The following is an 18,034-nucleotide window of genomic DNA, read 5'->3' on the forward strand; positions in this document are numbered from 1 at the left end:
TATGTATTCTGGCTGGTCTGGAACTCTCTATATAGACTAGGATAATCCTGAACTCCTAAAGATCTTGCCTCCTAACCTTTTTTTTTACTTTTCTGTTTTGAGACAGGCTGTAACTGGACAAATCTGGCCCTGAGTTCAATCTGTAGCCCAGAAAGTCCTTCACCTTGTGATCTCTGGGTCTGGAAATGAAGGTAGTTCTACCAGGCCCTGCCTTCTTTGGTTTTCCTTAGAGTAGTTTCCTTTGAAATTCAGTGTTAGGGTGAACAGTACTCATAGCCAACTCCAGAGGTTGATACTTTTTACAAGTCCAATCCTTTAAAAGTCTAATTTGGGTGGGGGAGTACTATTTCCAAATATTTATGAAAGGAACACTAATTAACTTGGCTTGGGTGGGGTCACTTATGGCCAGGAGCAAAGTCCTGTGCAAATTGAGGAGGGAGATTTCATGCTGAAGGCATCATCACTACAATGGGATAACTGACTCATCAGCCTAGGACATGATCTTTACCCAGTGTCAGGCCATAATCCATAAGCAATGCTCTCTGGGCTACTTGATCTAGCCTGGAGGGCCTTGAAATGAAGGAATCATTTGGACACACAGAAGAAAATAAATGAAAACATCCTCACATATTTTCTTATAAAACAATTATAGCCAGGCAGTGGTGGTGCGTGCCTTTAATTCTAGCACTTGGGAGGCAGAGGCAGGTGATTTTCTGAGTTCCAGGCCAGCCTGGTCTACAGAGTGAGTTCCAGAAAACCATACACACACACACACACACACACACATATATATATATATATATATATATATATATATATATATATATATATATATATATATGCATATGCACCCCTCTCATCCCCAAGGATCTCACCACTGTGGTGTAGAACTTGATTAGATCTCACAGAGATCCACCTGCTTCTGACTCCCTAGTAATGGGATTAAAGTTGGACACTAGCATTGCCAGAGCATGAAACCATTTAAAAATAAACAAATGAATTAAATGGGAAAATATTTTAAAAATTATGGAACTGAGTATGACGGTTTACCCTTATCCCAGCACTTAGAAGACTGACCTATGAAGATTACAGTGAGTCTAGAGTCTGAGGGCCAGCCAGCTTGGGCTCCAGAGTAAGAGCTTGTCTCAAAACATTAAAAAAAAAATAGAGGAAGAAGGCCTAGTATTTGTGGTATTACTTTCCTAGGATTGCAATTGTGTTTTACCACAACTGGCTGGCTTAAAACAATAGAAACTTATTCTTTCATAACATTGGAGGGCTGAAGTCCAAAGGTTCAAAGCCAAGATAAAGGCAGGTTTAGCACTTTCTGGAGACTCTGAGAGAAAATGCATGTCTTCTCCTAGATTCTGGGGGTTGCATGTAATTTCCTAGATTCTGGGGGTTGCATGTAATTCTCGGTGCTTTCTGGCTTGTAGAGGTATTGCTCTGATCCCTGCCATTGTCTTTCTGGGTATGGCTGTGTCTCAGATCTCCTTCTTCATTTTTTAAGAAGGACATTTGTCACTGGATGGAGAACCCACCTTAAATCTATGATAATCTCATTGCCAAGATTTTTGCTTATACCTTTGAAGACTTCTTTTTCAAATAAGGCCATATTTAGAGCTTCTAGGGTTAAGGTGTATACAGATTGTTAGATAGAACTGGTTGAAGTGGTACTAGGGTATAATAATGTTCCACAATATATGAATTGGTCAGAAAAAGAGAAAAAAAAAACAAACAAAACAGAGAAGTCTTAGTGGTCTGTTATTGAGTTAGGCGTTTCAGAGATGGCACGATCCACGGGTGAGATGGGTGCCGCCTGGTTCTTATTTGCAGTGTCCTAGGCGAGCACTGCAGAAACTGCAGCCACAAAGCCTCATATCAAGCAAGGATCCCGGGCTCAATCCCTCTATTGTCTTGGAAAAGAAGACTTAATCCAAGGGATGCTTTCAGTTGTGGTTGGGGAATAAAGCCTGCAGTGAATTCCACAAGAACAGAATCATGAGGTTAAGACTCAGCAGTCAGAAGCCAGGGAGAGATGGAGAGAGCTGTGAGAGGGAGAAAACAAAACACAAAACCCGAGGGGGCCAAGAAAGGGTGCTGTCTCGTCCTGGTTTTAGGACCCCACGGAGAATGAGTTAGTTTGAAAGCAGAGAGGAAATGGGAATGTTGCTTGTTCTTGTAACCCTCCCTTATGATGTGGTGGGCTTATCTGGGAGGAGTAGAGTCTTCCAGAGTGCTGAGCACAAGACTGGTTCAGAGGAGGGTCTTAGTTGAAGTTGAAAATGAAAGCTTGTAATTTTGAACCATTTTTCCTTTTTAAACCTCTCTCTGTCTGTCTGTCTGTCTGTCTGTCTGTCTCTCTCTCTCTCTCTCTCTGTGTGTGTGTGTGTTCGTTCTGAGACAAATTCTCACTATATATCTCACTTGTATGGTGATACAGAAATCTCTATGTAGACTGGGCTGCCGCAGTGCCACCATGCCTAGTTTTTAATGTGGTAGAGATTTGACCTCAGGTCTTCATGTTTGCACAAGTAGCTTATCCCAGCCATATCTCCAGACTCTTAGCTTTGCTTTGCTTTCTCTCTCCTTCTCTCCTTCTCTCTCTCTCTCTCTTTCTCTCTCTCTTGTTAATTTTTCTTTTTTGAGATAGGGTTTCTCAATGTAACCTCGGCTGTCCTGAAACTCACTCTGTAGACTAGGCTGCCCTCAGAAATAAGCCTGCCTCTGCAAGTGCTGGGATTAAAGGTCTGTGCCACCAACACCCAGCCATATGCATTGCTTTTCAATACACATTTCTCAAAACCTTAGAAGCTTTAGTTCTGAATGATGTAATTTAGAATTTTATACACTGGCACTCAGAAATAAGATCTTAAATGTAGTTTTGTGTATAATAGTGATCTTTACTAAGTGTTGTCTCTTGTGCAAAATGTCTGTAATGTCCTCCTTCTCCACGGCTCCTTGAGATAAGAAAAATCTGATATGGTGGTTCATATTAGTAATCCTATATTTCAGGAGATGCAGGTGGGAGAACCAGAAATTAGCCTAGGTCAGCTTCAAACTTGTAGCTGTTCCTGTCTCTGTCGCCCATGGGCCGGGATTACAGACCTGTGCTATCATGCCCAGCTTCTTCCTTTTGATTAAAGAAATCCTTTTGAGTATACAATTTTTTTTTTAATCAAATGATCAAACCTTTTGCTGTTTTTGTTTTTGGAGACATGTTTCCTCTGTGTAGCCCTGGCTGTCCTGAAACTCAGTTTGTAGAGATCTTCCCGCCTCTGTCTCCCAGTGTTGGATGAGAGGCGTGCTGACCAGGTCTTTTGTATTTCATGCTTGTACTTTTCTTACTCAGAGATTTTTTTAAAAAGAATTTACTTATTTATGTAGATTTATTTATTTTATTTGATGTGTTTGAATGTTATGACTGCATGTATGTAGGTTCACTGTGTACATCCCTGGTCAGAAGAGGGCACTAGACACCCTGGAACTAGATACACTGGATGATTGATCCTAGGTGCTAGGAATCTTCAAGAGCAACAAGTGCTAGAAACCACTCCACCATCTCTCCACTCGCCTCAAATGATGATCTTGTAGTCCTAGAAGCTACCTCATTTCACCAGGTCTCCAGGAAAATGCCCCTGTAGAGATTGATGTGGAGGTTGTGGAAGGCCTTTTGTTTTAATACACGTATTACATAAACCACTTGAGAGTTTCCTGCTGCTTGAAAAGAAAATTGTTATCTCTACTCTCTACCTGGGATTGTCTAGAAAGAGAACTGGGCTGGCTTTATCCTCAAACAATGATAGATATTAAATGTGGTTTGCATCTGAGACCCATGGCATTATATTGCGATTAGATATACTCTGGAAAGGTAGCACAGAAGACACACTACTCAGAACTACTGCAAGGATGACCTCAGGAAGTGAGCATGCTTTAAAGCCCTATATGGAGTTACATCTCAGAAATGAGCTGGGCTGAAAAACAAAACCCATTCCTTTCCTAGGTGCTGAGCTTTCCTGAATTTCCTACAAACTGCTTGGAATTTTTCAAACAATTCACAGCTGATAAAATAGAAAGATGACAGAACCGAATGTCTTTGGAGAAGACCCTGGAGGCAGCCAGCGGGAGAAGGTCACTGTCTGTCTCTCAGGGTTCCTGTAACCTAAGAACTGCTTTTTTTGGGGGGGGGGGGCCCGGGGTTCTTTTTGTCCTTTCAAGTAAACCAGGAATCAGGATCAGCTGAGGAGCTACAGAAAGTATTACTAGGGTGATTTAGAATTTAGAATGCTGCAGAACCTCCTTGGGAAATATACTGGTAGCATTTGTTGACCACTCAATGTGTGCCACATTCTTAGTTGGGCATGGGTGACTCAAGGACCTGCCCTCACCTACAAGAAATCCTTTTATTGTTTTAAGATAGAGTTCTTCTGTGTGGTCTTGGCTGTCCTTGAAGGTGTGCACCAGCACTGCCCAGCTTTTTTTTTTTTTTTTTTTTTTTTTTTAGAAAACTTAAAATATTATTTTATGTGTGTGGATGTTTTTCCTGCGTGTATGTCTGTGCACCATATGCATGCCTGGTACTCACAAAAGCCAGAAGAGGGCACTAGATCCCCCAGAATTAGAGTTTCAGTCAGTTGTGAGCCTCTAAGTGGGTGCTAACAATCAATTCTGGGGCCTCTGGAAGAGTGACCAATGCTCTCAACTACTGAGCCATTTCTCTAGCCCCAGGGAATTTTAAGGAATATTGGAGAGCTACAAACACATGCTTTAACATATAGCCCAAGGCTGTTCAGAGGGGCTGATTCGAGCAGTCTTCAAGAACACTGTAGAGAGAGGAGTTTATCTAGTTCATAGTATGTTCTGATACCTGTAAATACTTCACTATAGTCAATTCTTATTTTATTTTTGAGACAAGGTCTCATGTAGTCTAGCCTGACCTTGAACTTGCTACGTAGCTGAGAATGTACTCCACCCTAGAGGAATTCTTTAGGTCTGTTATTGACAGCTCCTAGGAGATAGGAAGAACTACTGGGAAGGGACGAGAGGGGTTGGCAGGAATCAGAGCATTAATGGCCTGAAATGCCTGGCTAAGAGAACAAACCCTTTTCTAGAGGGCAAGAGAAACCATCTGAGTTTAAAGTAAAGGAATGACATAGATTTGTTTTTGTTTCTTCCCAGTGCTCCAGACTGAACCCAGAGCCTTGCCTGTCAGGGTTTATTTCTTATTGTTATTATTGCTGTTACTATTATTCATTGTAGCTGTGTGGTGTTTGGACTAAAGAAGGCAAGGAGATTAAGAAGAAGCTGTTCAAATGTGATTCAAGAAATTGAGGGAGCCGGGGGTTGGTGGCGCACGCCTGTAATCCCAGCACCCTGGGAGGCAGAGGCAGGCAGATTTCTGAGTTCGAGGCCAGCCTGGTCTACAGAGTAAGTTCCAGGACAGCCAGGGCTATACAGAGAAACCCTGTCTCAAAAAAAAAAAAAAATCCAAAAAAAAAAAAAAAGAAATTGAGGGATTCTGGAGACGGTGGACAGAGCTTGACCTGTAGGGCATTTGCCTCATATGTATTGGACCCTGGGTTTAGTCCCCAGAACTACACACAACCATTTATAGTGGCACATGCCTGTCATACCAGGACAGAGGGCGGGAGGCTGGAAGATCAGAAGTCCAAGCTCATCCTTCGCTATATAGTGAATTGGAAGCTCCAGTAAATCTCCAACCCAAATAAGCCCCTGCAATGAAATCCTGTTTGGAAACCCCCCGCCCCCCCCAAAAAAAAAGGAGGAGGAAGAGGAAGAAAGAAGGAAGAAGAAGAAGAAGAAGAAGAAGAAGAAGAAGAAGAAGAAGAAGAAGAAGAAGAAGAAGAAGAAGAAGAAGAAAACACAACTCAATATGAATACAAGCTGCACGCCTAGATTAGGCAGATCTCCCACTACACTCCCATATTCCCCAGCTATGAGATCCCTTATAACGTGCGGTTTCTCCAGGACGTGCTTCTGCTCCATTTTCCTTCCACCTCCTTCTCTTCCATCTTCCTCTTTCTCCTCCTTCTCCTCCTTCTCCCTAAAACTTTTCAGCTCCACCTTCCCTTCCGCTGCTCAATCACAGGCTCTAGCCTTTATTTTACAAGTTAAAATGGGCAGAAGGTTCACAAGAAGTCACCTGAGGGCTGGGCGGTGGTGGCTCCCGACTGTAATTCCAGCACTCTGGGAGGCAGAGGCAGGTGGATTTCTGAGTTCCAGGCCAGCCTGGTCTACAGAGTGAGTTCCAGGATTTCTGAGTTTGAGGCCAGCCTAGTCTACAGAGTGAGCTCTAAGATTTCTGAGTTCGAGGCCAGCCTGGCCTACAGAATGAGTTCCAGGACAGCCAGAGCTACACAGAGAAACCTTGTCTCAAAAAAAAATCAAATCCAAAAAAACCAAAAAAAAAAAAAAAAAAAAAGGCACTTTCTATGGATCCACTCCTAGTCCCAAGCAGCCCCTCTTGGGGAAGTGGAATTAGCATCAAAATACAAACACCAGGGCAATCCACAACATTTCCCCCCTTTTGTCCAATTTAAAGGCTCTTTTCTCTCAGATATAAATTGAGTACAACTATTACCATTCTACAATTTATAAAGTATAAGATACACTTTACACCCAGTCCATCAATTTTGTCAACTAAATAAAGAACTCTGCCATCTATCCTAAAAGACTTATATAATTCTATATCTGACCTATGTCCTGGTTTTAGATTGTATGTCATCTGAAACCCAGCAGGGCTACTTAAGAACCTACCCTGTGTAATAAAATAGACAAAACAAACAAGCAAACAAACAAAGGATCTGGCAAGCTGCAATTTGGGCTAGCTTTTCCAATTAAAACTTTAAAAATATGTATATATAACAAATATATATGTATGTATGTATATATAAAATAAAGATATATGTGTATATATGTACATGTATATGTATTTATTTGGCTGTCCTGGAACTTGCTATGCAGACCAGACTAGGCTAAAACTTAGAGATCTGCCTGTTCTTGCTTAGTCTCCTGAGTGCCGTAACAAAGGCATGCACCACCACTCTGGCTTAAGATATATGTTTTTTGTTTGTTTGTTTGTTTGTTTTCCGAGACAGGGTTTCTCTGTGCAGCTCTGGATGTCCTGGAACTCAGTCTGTAGACCAGACTGGCCTCGAACTCAGAAATCTGCCTGCCTCCCAAGTGCTGGGGTTAAAGACTTGTGCCACCACCGCCTGGCAAGATATATGGTTTTTTTTTTTTTAAAGATTTATTTATATATGTAAGTACACTGTAGCTGTCTTCAGACACTCCAGAAGAGGAGGTCAGATCTCAATACAGATGGTTGTGAGCCACCATGTGGTTGCTGGGATTTGAACTCAGGACCTTGGGAAGAGCAGTCAGTGCTCTTAACCGCTGAGCCATCTCACCACCCCCCAAGACATCTGTTTTAATTATTTTATTTTATGTGTATGAATACTTTGCCTGTATGTATGTCTGTGTGTATGTATGTAGATACACTGGTGTCTGTCTATTAAAGTCAGAAAAGGGCATCAGATCCCCTAGAACTGGAGGTATAGACAATAGCAAGCTGCCATGAGGGTGTTGGGAATCTCTGAAAGAGTAGCCCATGCTCTTTACTGCTGAGCCATCTTTCTAGCCCCTTGGTGAAACTTTTTTAGGCTTGAAGTTAATTGTATATATTGGAGAAATAGAAATAAAGAGACCACGGTATGTAAAATGTTCAAGGAATGCCCAACTACCGAGGCTGCTGCTTGCAGCATGCGTCTAGACCGTCTTTCTTTGGGGCTCCCACAGCTCCTGGTCAGTTTCACTATCCATGCCTGCCATTATTTGTGCCTTTGTAGACCCTCCTCTATGAGTCTAGAGAACTCACTGTTAGAGAGTCTTTCCTACTCATTTTCTATATCCAGGTAAAAACATTTGCTTGGAATATAAAGAAGCGAGGGGCTGGAGAGACCGGCTTACCAGTTGAGAGGTCCTGAGTTCAATTCCCAGCAACCACATGGTGGCTCACAACCTTCTACACTGGGATCCGATGCCCTCTTCTGGCAGGCAGGCGTACATGCAGATAGAGCACGCATACATTTAAAAAAAAAAAAAAGAGTTGAAACTATAATGTCACAGAAAAGGAAATGGACCTGGCAGAGACCTGGCCTCTAGTGTCATCTCTGTTACCAAGTGATTGCATGACTTTGAACAAGTTCCTTCACTGCTTTGCGTCTCAATTCCTCATCTGTAAAATGAGAGTAAAAATACAACCCTCTTCCCCAGGGCTATGGAGACTCTGTGAGGTACCAGAGCTCACCAGCTGCTTGTCCTGTTTGCGCGCTGCCCTAGCAAAACAGCCTGGACTATTGTTCCTGTCATTTGGATCTCATTTGCTCTGTCTCCTGGTGAGAGTCAAGCCGAAATCTGTTGTCTTGTTGGAGGGGACATTCGTAGGAATGGTATACATATCATCAGGTGCCCTTTGTGTTGCCAGGGGGGGAGGGCAGATATTAAAAGAGAGGACCATGTCAGGAGACAGAGAGAGGCACTCGCATACCCTGAAAGCTGAAGGAGAATCCACGGTGGGAGAGTGTGGCAGAGCAGGTCTCCATCATGCGTGATGGGCCTGAGCCCCCTAAGCCCATTTGGGCAACAACATTGGGACAAAGGCCACTTCTCTAAAGCCGGTCATCCAACAACTGTCGTAATTCTCAGGGCCTTAGGCCGGAATGATTAACTTTATCATGATGATCCAAGTGTTAAAAAAAAGATGAGGGGAAGTTAAGAAAGAAAGAAAGAAAGAAAGAAAGAAAGAAAGAAAGAAAGAAAGAAAGAAAGAAAGAAAGAAAGGCAAATGCTATATAAGAGCGGTGCTATTCAGAATGGTAGGCACAGCTATCTCAAGAGATGTCTATCAATCCCCAGGTGAAATGACTGTCTAGAAGATCTAAGAACACTGCTCTTTTTGCAATCTAAGGGAAACGTTTCCATCCAAAAGCATGTGGCCCTAGGAGCTGCAACTGATAATTTTGAGTGCTTTCTTTGGTGTCCATTTATTAAGTGAATTTCTTTAGCTGCATGGGCTAGGTCTCAGGAGATGGATGAGTTGTCAAAGAAGGTGATGGGGGTGGGGATGGGGGAGAAGAGATTGAGGCCAGTGGAATTCTTCCTGAAAGGCTAAAGTTAGTCCTGATGTCAAAGCTAATGACCTCAAGGGAAAAGGTACGATTCCATTTTGCCAAGCTTTAAAAAAAAAATTTGTGTTCAGATGGTACCTTTAATCATGAAGAACTTTTGGCTGAATTCCAGGCAGAGTCTTCTGGCACAGAGAACTCTGAGATCATCCACTATATTCAGAGCACAGAAGAAAATTCTCATCCATTTCTGAAATATAGAGAAGGGGGGAGTGGAGCATAGTGTACAGTTTTGTGATAAAACAATACCAGGGTTAAAAAAGGAAGTGCATCCTATCTATTTGGGATACAGAAAGGTACTATTTTTATTTTTATTTTTATTTGGTTTTTCAGATTTGTTTTTTTTCAAGACAGGGTTTCTCTGTATAGCCCTGGCTGTCCTGGAACTCACTCTGTAGACCAGGCTGGCCTTGAACTCCGAAATCTGTCTGCCTCTGCCTCCCAGAGTGCTAGGATTACAGGCGTATACCACCACCACCGCCCGGCACTATTCTAACTATTAAGTAGCATTTTTTTTTTATTCTTAGAGCTTCAAAATAAATTAAGTAGCTTGCATACATCCAAAGGCAATCTCCAATTTCAAATTTATAAATGAAAGCAGATAGATTTTGTAATTTACCTAAGGCTAATTTAAAGTAAAGAAAGGAGAGAGAAAGAAGAAGAAGAAGAAGAAGAAGAAGAAGAAGAAGAAGAAGAAGAAGAAGAAGAAGAAGAAGAATGCATCTCCCAAAGTAGCAGGTTGTGACCCAGAAGTTTGAGCTCTTAAAGCTGAATTTAATCCACACTCAGGCCAAATATAATCCTCCACTATGGAAGTGGTCCAGAATACCAGAGCTAACATTTTTTACCTTTGCCAAAGAGCCAGAGGCAGTTAAATGCCATGCAATCAGAAGCTTGATTCTGTTTCTCTCCCCACCCCCCACCCCCCACAGGGTTTCTCTGTGTAGCCCTGGCTATCCTGGAACTCACTCTGTAGACCAGGCTGGCCTCAAACTCAGAAATCCACCTGCCTCTGCCTCCCAAGTGCTGGGATTACAGGCGTGCACCACCACCCAGCCTGATTCTGTTTCTTAATGAAAAGAAAAGTCAACATCCTGTGATAGGCACTTCCTACCATGGCAGGATGCTGACTGAATCCCATCTTACAGGGAATGTTCTTTTCCTGGACATAGCCTCTTGTGCCACTCATCCCTTGGAAATCTCCTATTCAAAGGTCTATTTAAATTGGAGATTTGGATCACACACTTTTTGGTGGTAAGATTGAATAATTGCTGTCTTAGGGTTACTACTGTTGTGAGGAAACACCATTATCAAAAGCAACCTGGGGAGGGCAGGGTTTATTTCCCTTACAGTTCCTTAGAACAGTTCCTCATCAAAAGCAGTGAGGGGAAGAATTCAAGCAGGAAGCAGGGCAGGACAGGAGGCTGCAGGCAAGGGCTGAAGCAGAGGCCATGGCGGGGTGCTGCTACTGGCTTGCTCCCCCTGGCTTGCTCAGCCTGCTCTCTTATAGAGCCAGCATCACCAGTCCAGCCATGGCATCACCAACAATGGCCCTTTTAGAACAATCACAAACGAATAAAATTCCTTACAGGCTTGCCTACAGGTCTATCTTATGAAAACTTTTGTTACTGTTATTGTTTTTGTTTTTTTTCCAAGATAGAGTTTCTGTGTGGTCCTGCTGTCCTGGAACTCACTTTGTACATCAGGCTGGCCTCTAACTCAGAGCTCTCTGCCTGCCTTTGCCACTTTAGTGCTGAGATTAAAGGTATGACCACCACTGGCCTGGCTTAAAGACATTTTCTTTTTTGTTGTTGTTGTTGTTTTGTTTGTTTTGTTTTTTGGATTTGTTTTTTTCTAGACAGGGTTTCTCTGTATAGCCCTGGCTGTCCTGGAACTCACTCTGTAGACCAGGCTGGCCTCGAACTCAGAAATCCCCCTGCCTCTGCCTCCCAGAGTGCTGGGATTACAGGCGTGCGCCACCACCGCCCGGCTTAAAGACATTTTCTTAATTGAAGTTTCCCTATCTTAGATGATGCTAGCTGTTTCAAGTTGACATAAAACTCTCCAGTACGATTGCTTTAAAGCCATTCAAAAGCCTTGATCATTAGACTTCTTCTATGTTACTTTTTCACTCCATCCTGCTAAACCTTAGATATTGGTAAGGACTGGGTGATTACTCTGTATATCAGAAACAGAAACCCATCTCTAACTGGTCAAGCTCAGTCCAGGAAAAAGTTGCTGTGAACACGTGAAAGCCATTATTATCCTCTTCACACTTTGGTCTCTTCAGTTTCATTTTCTTTGGGACTGCACGGGGGAGGCACACCTGTGTATACCAACTTGCCCTTGACTGACTGTTCAGCCTTTTGAGTTATCTAATGTGAATACTTTTGGCACTCAGATATGGTGAAGTAGAGACTGCTGGGAAGCCAGCCACAAATTAGAGTTGTTCTTCCAACATCTTCTACCTGAAGGAGCAGTTCAGGAGATTAAAATTAATGAGCCCTGCCCCAGAGCTGCTTAGCTTTTGAAATACATTTCAACTGAAGAGACAAAAGAAAGCATCTCCAGGATTCTAAAAGAATTCTGATGTGCTTTTCAAATTTGTTTCCTTAAATGCTTTACCCTGTCTGCATTTCCTGGATTTTTGTCCCTTTACTTTGTATCCAGTTTATACACATTTTGATTTTGACTGTTTCCTGGGCCTGTCTCAACCCAGTACATACACACACACACACACACCCTCCTCCACTCTTTTGTTGTTGTTGTTTTTCCAGAAAGGGTTTCTCTGTGTAGACCTGGCTATCTTGGAACTAGTTCTGTAGACTAGGCTGGCCTCGAACTAAGGCCCGGAGCTCAAGAGACCTGCTTGCCTGTCTCTAGAGTGCTAGGTCTAAAGGAGTGAGCCACTGCGACTGGCTTTAACTCAGAACACTTTTAAGAAAGGCAGAACCCTTTAGGAGGTAGAGGATAAAAAGTGGCGACCCTTCTAGTGGCCAGTCAATACAGAGCTAGATTCTCAGGACAGGTTTTGCTCACGCTTAAATCAGGTTGTCAACTCAAACACAATGGGCTTTGTTACTCCAGTGTAAAGAGGAAACAGCAGTTTTTGGCCTCCTCAGACTGTATTGTAGGGCAGGATGGCAATTCTAGGCCCAGGTTAGTTATTCAGGGTTCCCCAGCAAGTTAATTAGCTGTTTCTGAAATGCATGCAAATGTTCAGCATTTCTATACTGAAGCAAGTCTCAGAACTTTAAGCTTGGAGGGAGGGAACTGTGTGTTAGGAAGTGGGAAACAGAATAGCTCCTTTTTGGTAAGAGAATCCAACACCTGTGATTTATCTCAGAAAGCACGGGGTCACTGAAATTCAAAAAAATAAAATTCTATTTTATTCTTATTTTTATTTTTTTATTTTCTGGTTTGAGTACTAGAACTGGAGGGCTTGATGAGATGCCTCACTATTGAGCGTTACTATGGGTTCAAAAGTCCTTCAGTGAGAAGCAGAGTAGCCGGGTAAAAATGACTCCTCAAGGAATATTCCAGGTTCAGGTACCCTCAGGGAGTTGCGAGGGGCGATGGGGGATTTTGTCTGGTCGGAAAGAGTCGTGCAAGTGGGTTTGGCGACCTTTGCTGTATCTGATGATTTAACGCCGGGGTAGGGGAGGGCGAACGCAGCAAGGTGAAGAGGTTTGTGAGGAGGAACTTTGCCCAGAGACTTCCAATGGAGCAGAAGAGTGTGCGCCCCGCCAAGTGACAGCACGCCCCGCTGCCGTCGCTCCCCTCCCCCCCGCGGCTAGTCTCCAGGCAGAAGAGTCTCGCGCCAGCCCGTCCTCCCCCCCTCTCGTCACTCGTCCGGGAGGACCGAGCCACAGCGGGAAGCCCCGCCAGTCTCCGGGCAGCTTGAGCCCCCGAGCGCTCGCCCAGCCTGTCAGTAACCGCCGTTTGCGCCTTCTTTCTTTCTCTCTCCACACCCCCTCCTCTTCCTCCTCTTTTCTTTTCCCCTTCTGCCTTTGTCCCGCTTAGTAACTGAGGTCCGACCAATCGCCGCCTTACCGGCCGGCGCCGGCTATCTTCTGATTGGCTCGCTTGGGGCGCGCAGCCGTCGCCGCTCCTCAGCTGGAGCAGGGCAGACAAAAGACGCAGGCTCGGGCTCCGGCAACCCGGACCAGCCAATCGCCATCCGCCCCCCAGGAGCTCGCGTGCGCCCGGCTCCGACTCCTGGCGAGCGGCCAGCGCCCGGACTGTACCATTCTGGGCGAGGCTAGGGGGTAATGGCAAAGTCTGATTAAAGTGTCGAGTCTCACAGGCTGACCAGGAGAGGTAAAAGTCAAAGCGGAGAACGGTGTCAGTCATCGTTTCTTAGGCACTTGACAATCTTTGCACGTTACGGTGCTAAGGAGTGGAAAGGACAGTCGAGCTACCGGCTGTTCCTCCTGTCCCGCACGGTTGGGTGACGCCTCAGCAGGGGTGGCAGGGGGGGCGGGGGAGGAGGTCCCCTCAGCGCAGTTAAAATGAAACTCTAGTGGTGGGAGCCAGGGCAGAGCGTGAGGGAGCCGGCGCTGTCGTGCCGGTCTTTACCTCTCGGGCACAGTCGAGCTGACTGGACTCTCCGAGGGGTCGCCATCCCGAAGCTGCGGAAGCTTGGGTTCCCAGCCTGACGCGCTGAGCCCGAGTCCCAGTCCCAGAGGGAATCGCTCTCTGCAGACCAGTGGGACCCCGAAACTTGAACGCAACCCCCCTTTTCAAGCCTTTGTCACTTCCCCAGCTTTCTCCCAACGCGTTCTCTTTTTTTCCCCCCTTCCTCTCCATTCTCTCTTCTCCGAAGGACACAAAAGTGGCTTCCGCTGAAAGATTAGGGAGGCGGTGGCAGCTTTTCCCTTTGGAGAGCGATTGTGTAGAAGGATTTTCGGGAAGCTGCTTTGTAACACCACTGCTCTTTGCTTCCCGAGCTTCCCTGTAACCCTCTGAGGTAAAAACCCCCGTAGCTTAAAAGTTCGGGGTATTTTGTTGGGTGCTTTAGGAGGAGAGAAGGGGAGGACCTTGTCCTCATCCCAGTAGTTTGGCTGGACTTAGACTGTCCGTTGGAAACCCCCAAGTACATTTCCGTGTGGAACTTTTGCAAATGTATATTTAGATTTTTAAATAATCAGATAAAAGATATATATGCTTTTTATATATTTCCTGACGACCTACCCCTGACAGCGCGATGTACAATACGGTGTGGAGTATGGACCGCGATGACGCAGACTGGAGGGAGGTGATGATGCCTTATTCGACAGAACTGATATTTTATATTGAAATGGATCCTCCAGGTATTTGAGAACAAACTTTTTATTTATTGTTTTTTTTTTAAAATTTGGATGGGTCTGACTTGTGCTTAACAAAACCCCAGTGACGTTTTCAGGCCAGAAGTATTCTTGGGTGCGCCAGGTTCGGGATGAGGGGTAGATTGCAGTTATAGCTGCAGTAAAACTGCTCTGGCTTACACACCTTTAAAGTTTGCAGTTAGGACCCTGATCCCATTGTCCCGAGAAGGTGGGGGTGGGGAACTGGAGCGGGAGGAAAGACCCGTTTTGGTTTGGCCTTTGCGTGTCATTCAGGTTTTTGACGGCCCTCCACTTTTTTTTTTTTTTTTTAATAATTCAAGATTTCAACTGGCAAGGGATGTTTTATAATCCATGCTTGAAGACTTTCCTTTTGTGGCGATTCCTTAAAGCTTATACTTTAATGCAGTTGTCTGATTTGATTCGTTATTTTACCTTCGTTAACTTTAGAAACTGAGTTGCCTTTGTGATTATTCATTTTGAGACTCCGTGCTTCTCTCATAGTAACCAAATGCCGGTTAGTGATTTTCAGGGATTGGGCGTTCTTATTCATTCATGGCCTTAGTCTGAGGCTTTTTCCTTTTATGCATATAGTTTCTTAGGTCTGCATGTAGTATTTTACTAATCATTAATTAATTTATGATGCTTTAACTTAATTTGGGGGATAGAATTGATATAATTTCGACTCTTAAAAATAATCTTTCTTTCCTGTGAATGCGACATATACATATATGTGAATGTGATAGGTTTCTATATATGTACATGTGAAGTGAACATATAAATATATTTTTATTTGAGGACCTTGAGGCTACTAGAGATATTTTGTGTTACAGTGAAGGAAAAAGAAAGAAAAAGTTTTTTGTTCTTTAAAGTGTGCCTTATTTTATGGTCATTATAGCTGTCAGATATTCAAACCCTCTTTGCAATTATAGATGGTGCTTTATGTAATGATTTTGAATAAGCAGAGGGCCTTTGTGATTCTTTGTTTTTAACCGAGAATAAATTTGTTGCCTTTTAAACTGTGTTATAGTTAAGCCTACAGAATAAAGTGTTTCTTATTAGAGAACCTTGCTTTTTGTAAGACTATATATTTTTGGAAACATTTGAATGGAACAGAGCCCATGCAAGTATAGTGGAGTGTAAATGTCTTGTAGGTGTATAGCAATTATTTCTGCATCCTGTGAGTGGCGAATTATCTCCTTTAAAAATTAACAATAGTGTTAAATGATGCCTTAGAAAGTAATAACAGTATTGAATGGCTTTTTTCTGAAAACTCTTAATGATCACTAAGAGTTTTTCTCTTTTCCTTTGTCTTTGTACTGTCTCATTTACTTTTGTGATTGTGGTTGTGATCCAGATGACGCTTTCCAGTGTTGATAAAGTTTGTGAGATTTGCCACTGTCTATTGTGTGTTCCCCTTTGTTTCCTCCAATGGTAAAGCATAGCTTCTGTGACAGACATTTGTCATTCATGTGTCCAGAAATCCAGGACATCACTGGTCTCTCTCCTGTAAAGAGTGGGTAATGTTATATATCTGTATTTGGAAGAATTATATATTCACAGTGCCTTAGAATCATGCTGGATCATAGAGTATCTTGCCTTCCAGACATACAAAGGGAAATTTATTGGGCGGGGAGTTGAGTAGGGAGGACGGTAGAAAGTAAAGAAGGTACTAAAGATTGAAAAATTTTAATTTTGTAGAAAAATACTAGCCAAATTGAGCTGAATATATATATATATATATTCAACTTACATATATTACTTGCTTATTTTTGAGGCTGAATCAAACACTATAGCTCAGGCTAGCCTGTAGTTCTCTATAGTCTAGGCTGGCCTCTCAAACATGCATTCCTTCTGTCTCATCTTCTGAAGTGCTACGATTACAGGCATGTACCACTATGTTTGGCCCCAAAATAATCTTTCAGGAAGCTATTATAATTATAATTATTGCAAAATGTAGGTTTAATATGCATGTCTAGAAAATTCTGATCCAAACTTTTTTCACTGAAATAAACTTTTGAATTTAAGATGTTTATCCTTGAATGAAATTCTGTATACTAAATATTCAAAACACTGAAAATACATTTATACTGTGTTTTATAGCCTTACTATAGAATATGGTTGTTCCTAATAGTATTTCAAAGAGAAACTGCTTTTAAATATGCTGAAACACTGATTATAAATTGAATTTACTTTCTTTCCAACTTACTTTTTTTTAGTTTTTAGGTTTTTTTGTTTGTTTGTTTGTTTGTTTTTAAGACACTAGATTGGCCCTGTCTGGTGTAGTAATCACTATATGTAGACTAGGTTGGCCTTGAACTCACAGAGATCCACTTGCCTCTGCTTCCAAAGTGCTAAGATTAAAGGATGAGCCATCACACCTGGCCTAAAGTGAATATGTGTGTATATGCACTTTTACATGTGTATTACATTTTCTCATTATTTTAATTGTTTAATGCCAAATTATATTTTATTTAAGTTATCAGAAACTATAATAATTACTTTAGAGCAGTTCTTTGATTATCAGTGAAGAAATAAAAACAGCTAAATAAGACATATCTTTTTTTTTTTTTTTTTTTTGGCAAAACCAAGATACAATGATATTAACATTTTTTTGATAATTTTATACAACAGTTTTTGACCATATTCAGCTCCCTTACCAACTCTTCCCAGTTTCAACTCCTTTTGAGTGGGAGCATATTAGTGTCCATCTTTTTCCTAGCCTTCCACCCTAACAAAAAGTTCTTCCTCCCTGGACTGGAGAGAACTTATTGTTTTCCCCATTTCTCTTCCATGTAGTCTATAGTTTTTGTTTGTGGATGTTTTGCCTGGTGTTTATCCGTGTACTACATGTCATGCCTGGGACTCAGAGGCCAGAAGAGGGCATTGATCTCCTCCCAACTGGAGATACAGTTAAGAGACATGATATGGGTGCTGGGAATTGAGCTCCCCTGGTCCTCTGGGAAAGCAGAAAGGGCTCTTAACTGCTGAGCCATCATTTCTCTAGTCCCCTCTCGACAGTTTTTATTGTTGCAATATTTACCTTACAGTAACACAATGATACAATCTTCTAATTTTTTTTTTTTTTATAAAAAAGAAATCTTCCAATGGTGCTGGTGGTGGTGATCATGCCTTTAATCCCAGCACTCTGGAGGCAGAGGCAGGTGGATAGCTGAGTTTTAGACCAGCCCAGCCTGGTCTACAGAATGAGTTATAGCTAAACCTACACAGGAAAAACAAAAACACAAAAAACCAATTCCCAATGTCTTCTTTGCCTATTAAACACACACACACACACACACACACACTCACACTGGTCACCCCTTGTATATAAATCCATCTTTCTTTTTCTTCCTAATTTTCTCATCCATTTTTTTCCTGGGGTCCATTGTAACTTCTATGGAAGCTTTTTTTTTTTCTTCTTGTTACTTTTAATGTATGCTTTGTTTTTCTTTTTAATCACTTCTAATGGTCACTTGTCAAAAGATTATATGTTTTGAACTC

General features: G+C 42.5%; 1 protein-coding gene and 1 long non-coding RNA gene across 3 annotated transcripts in view; one reads left to right on the top strand and one right to left on the bottom strand.

The window, feature by feature from the left end:
• LOC127681127 (uncharacterized) overlaps positions 1-13,392 on the bottom strand; it is a 32,006-nt gene extending 18,614 nt beyond the window's left edge. Inside the window, exons 1-2 of the long non-coding RNA XR_007977080.1 lie at positions 13,260-13,392; positions 9,288-9,396 (exon numbers count right to left, since the gene is read on the bottom strand). This is a non-coding gene — a long non-coding RNA (uncharacterized LOC127681127). The remainder of the gene's footprint in view (positions 1-9,287; positions 9,397-13,259) is intronic.
• Positions 13,393-13,700: 308 nt separating this feature from the next.
• Pik3r3 (phosphoinositide-3-kinase regulatory subunit 3) overlaps positions 13,701-18,034 on the top strand; it is a 74,790-nt gene continuing 70,456 nt past the window's right edge. Inside the window, exons 1-2 of one of the 2 annotated variants that reach the window (XM_052177079.1) lie at positions 13,701-14,175; positions 14,409-14,518. In XM_052177079.1, coding sequence (XP_052033039.1) covers positions 14,413-14,518 — 106 coding nt within the window. In that variant the 5' untranslated portion in view covers positions 13,701-14,175; positions 14,409-14,412. The remainder of the gene's footprint in view (positions 14,176-14,408; positions 14,519-18,034) is intronic. The other variant, XM_052177078.1, reaches the window with a different exon arrangement.

The sequence above is a fragment of the Apodemus sylvaticus genome, chromosome 3 (genome assembly GCF_947179515.1).
Source record: "Apodemus sylvaticus chromosome 3, mApoSyl1.1, whole genome shotgun sequence".
NCBI classification, from domain to species: domain Eukaryota; kingdom Metazoa; phylum Chordata; class Mammalia; order Rodentia; family Muridae; genus Apodemus; species Apodemus sylvaticus.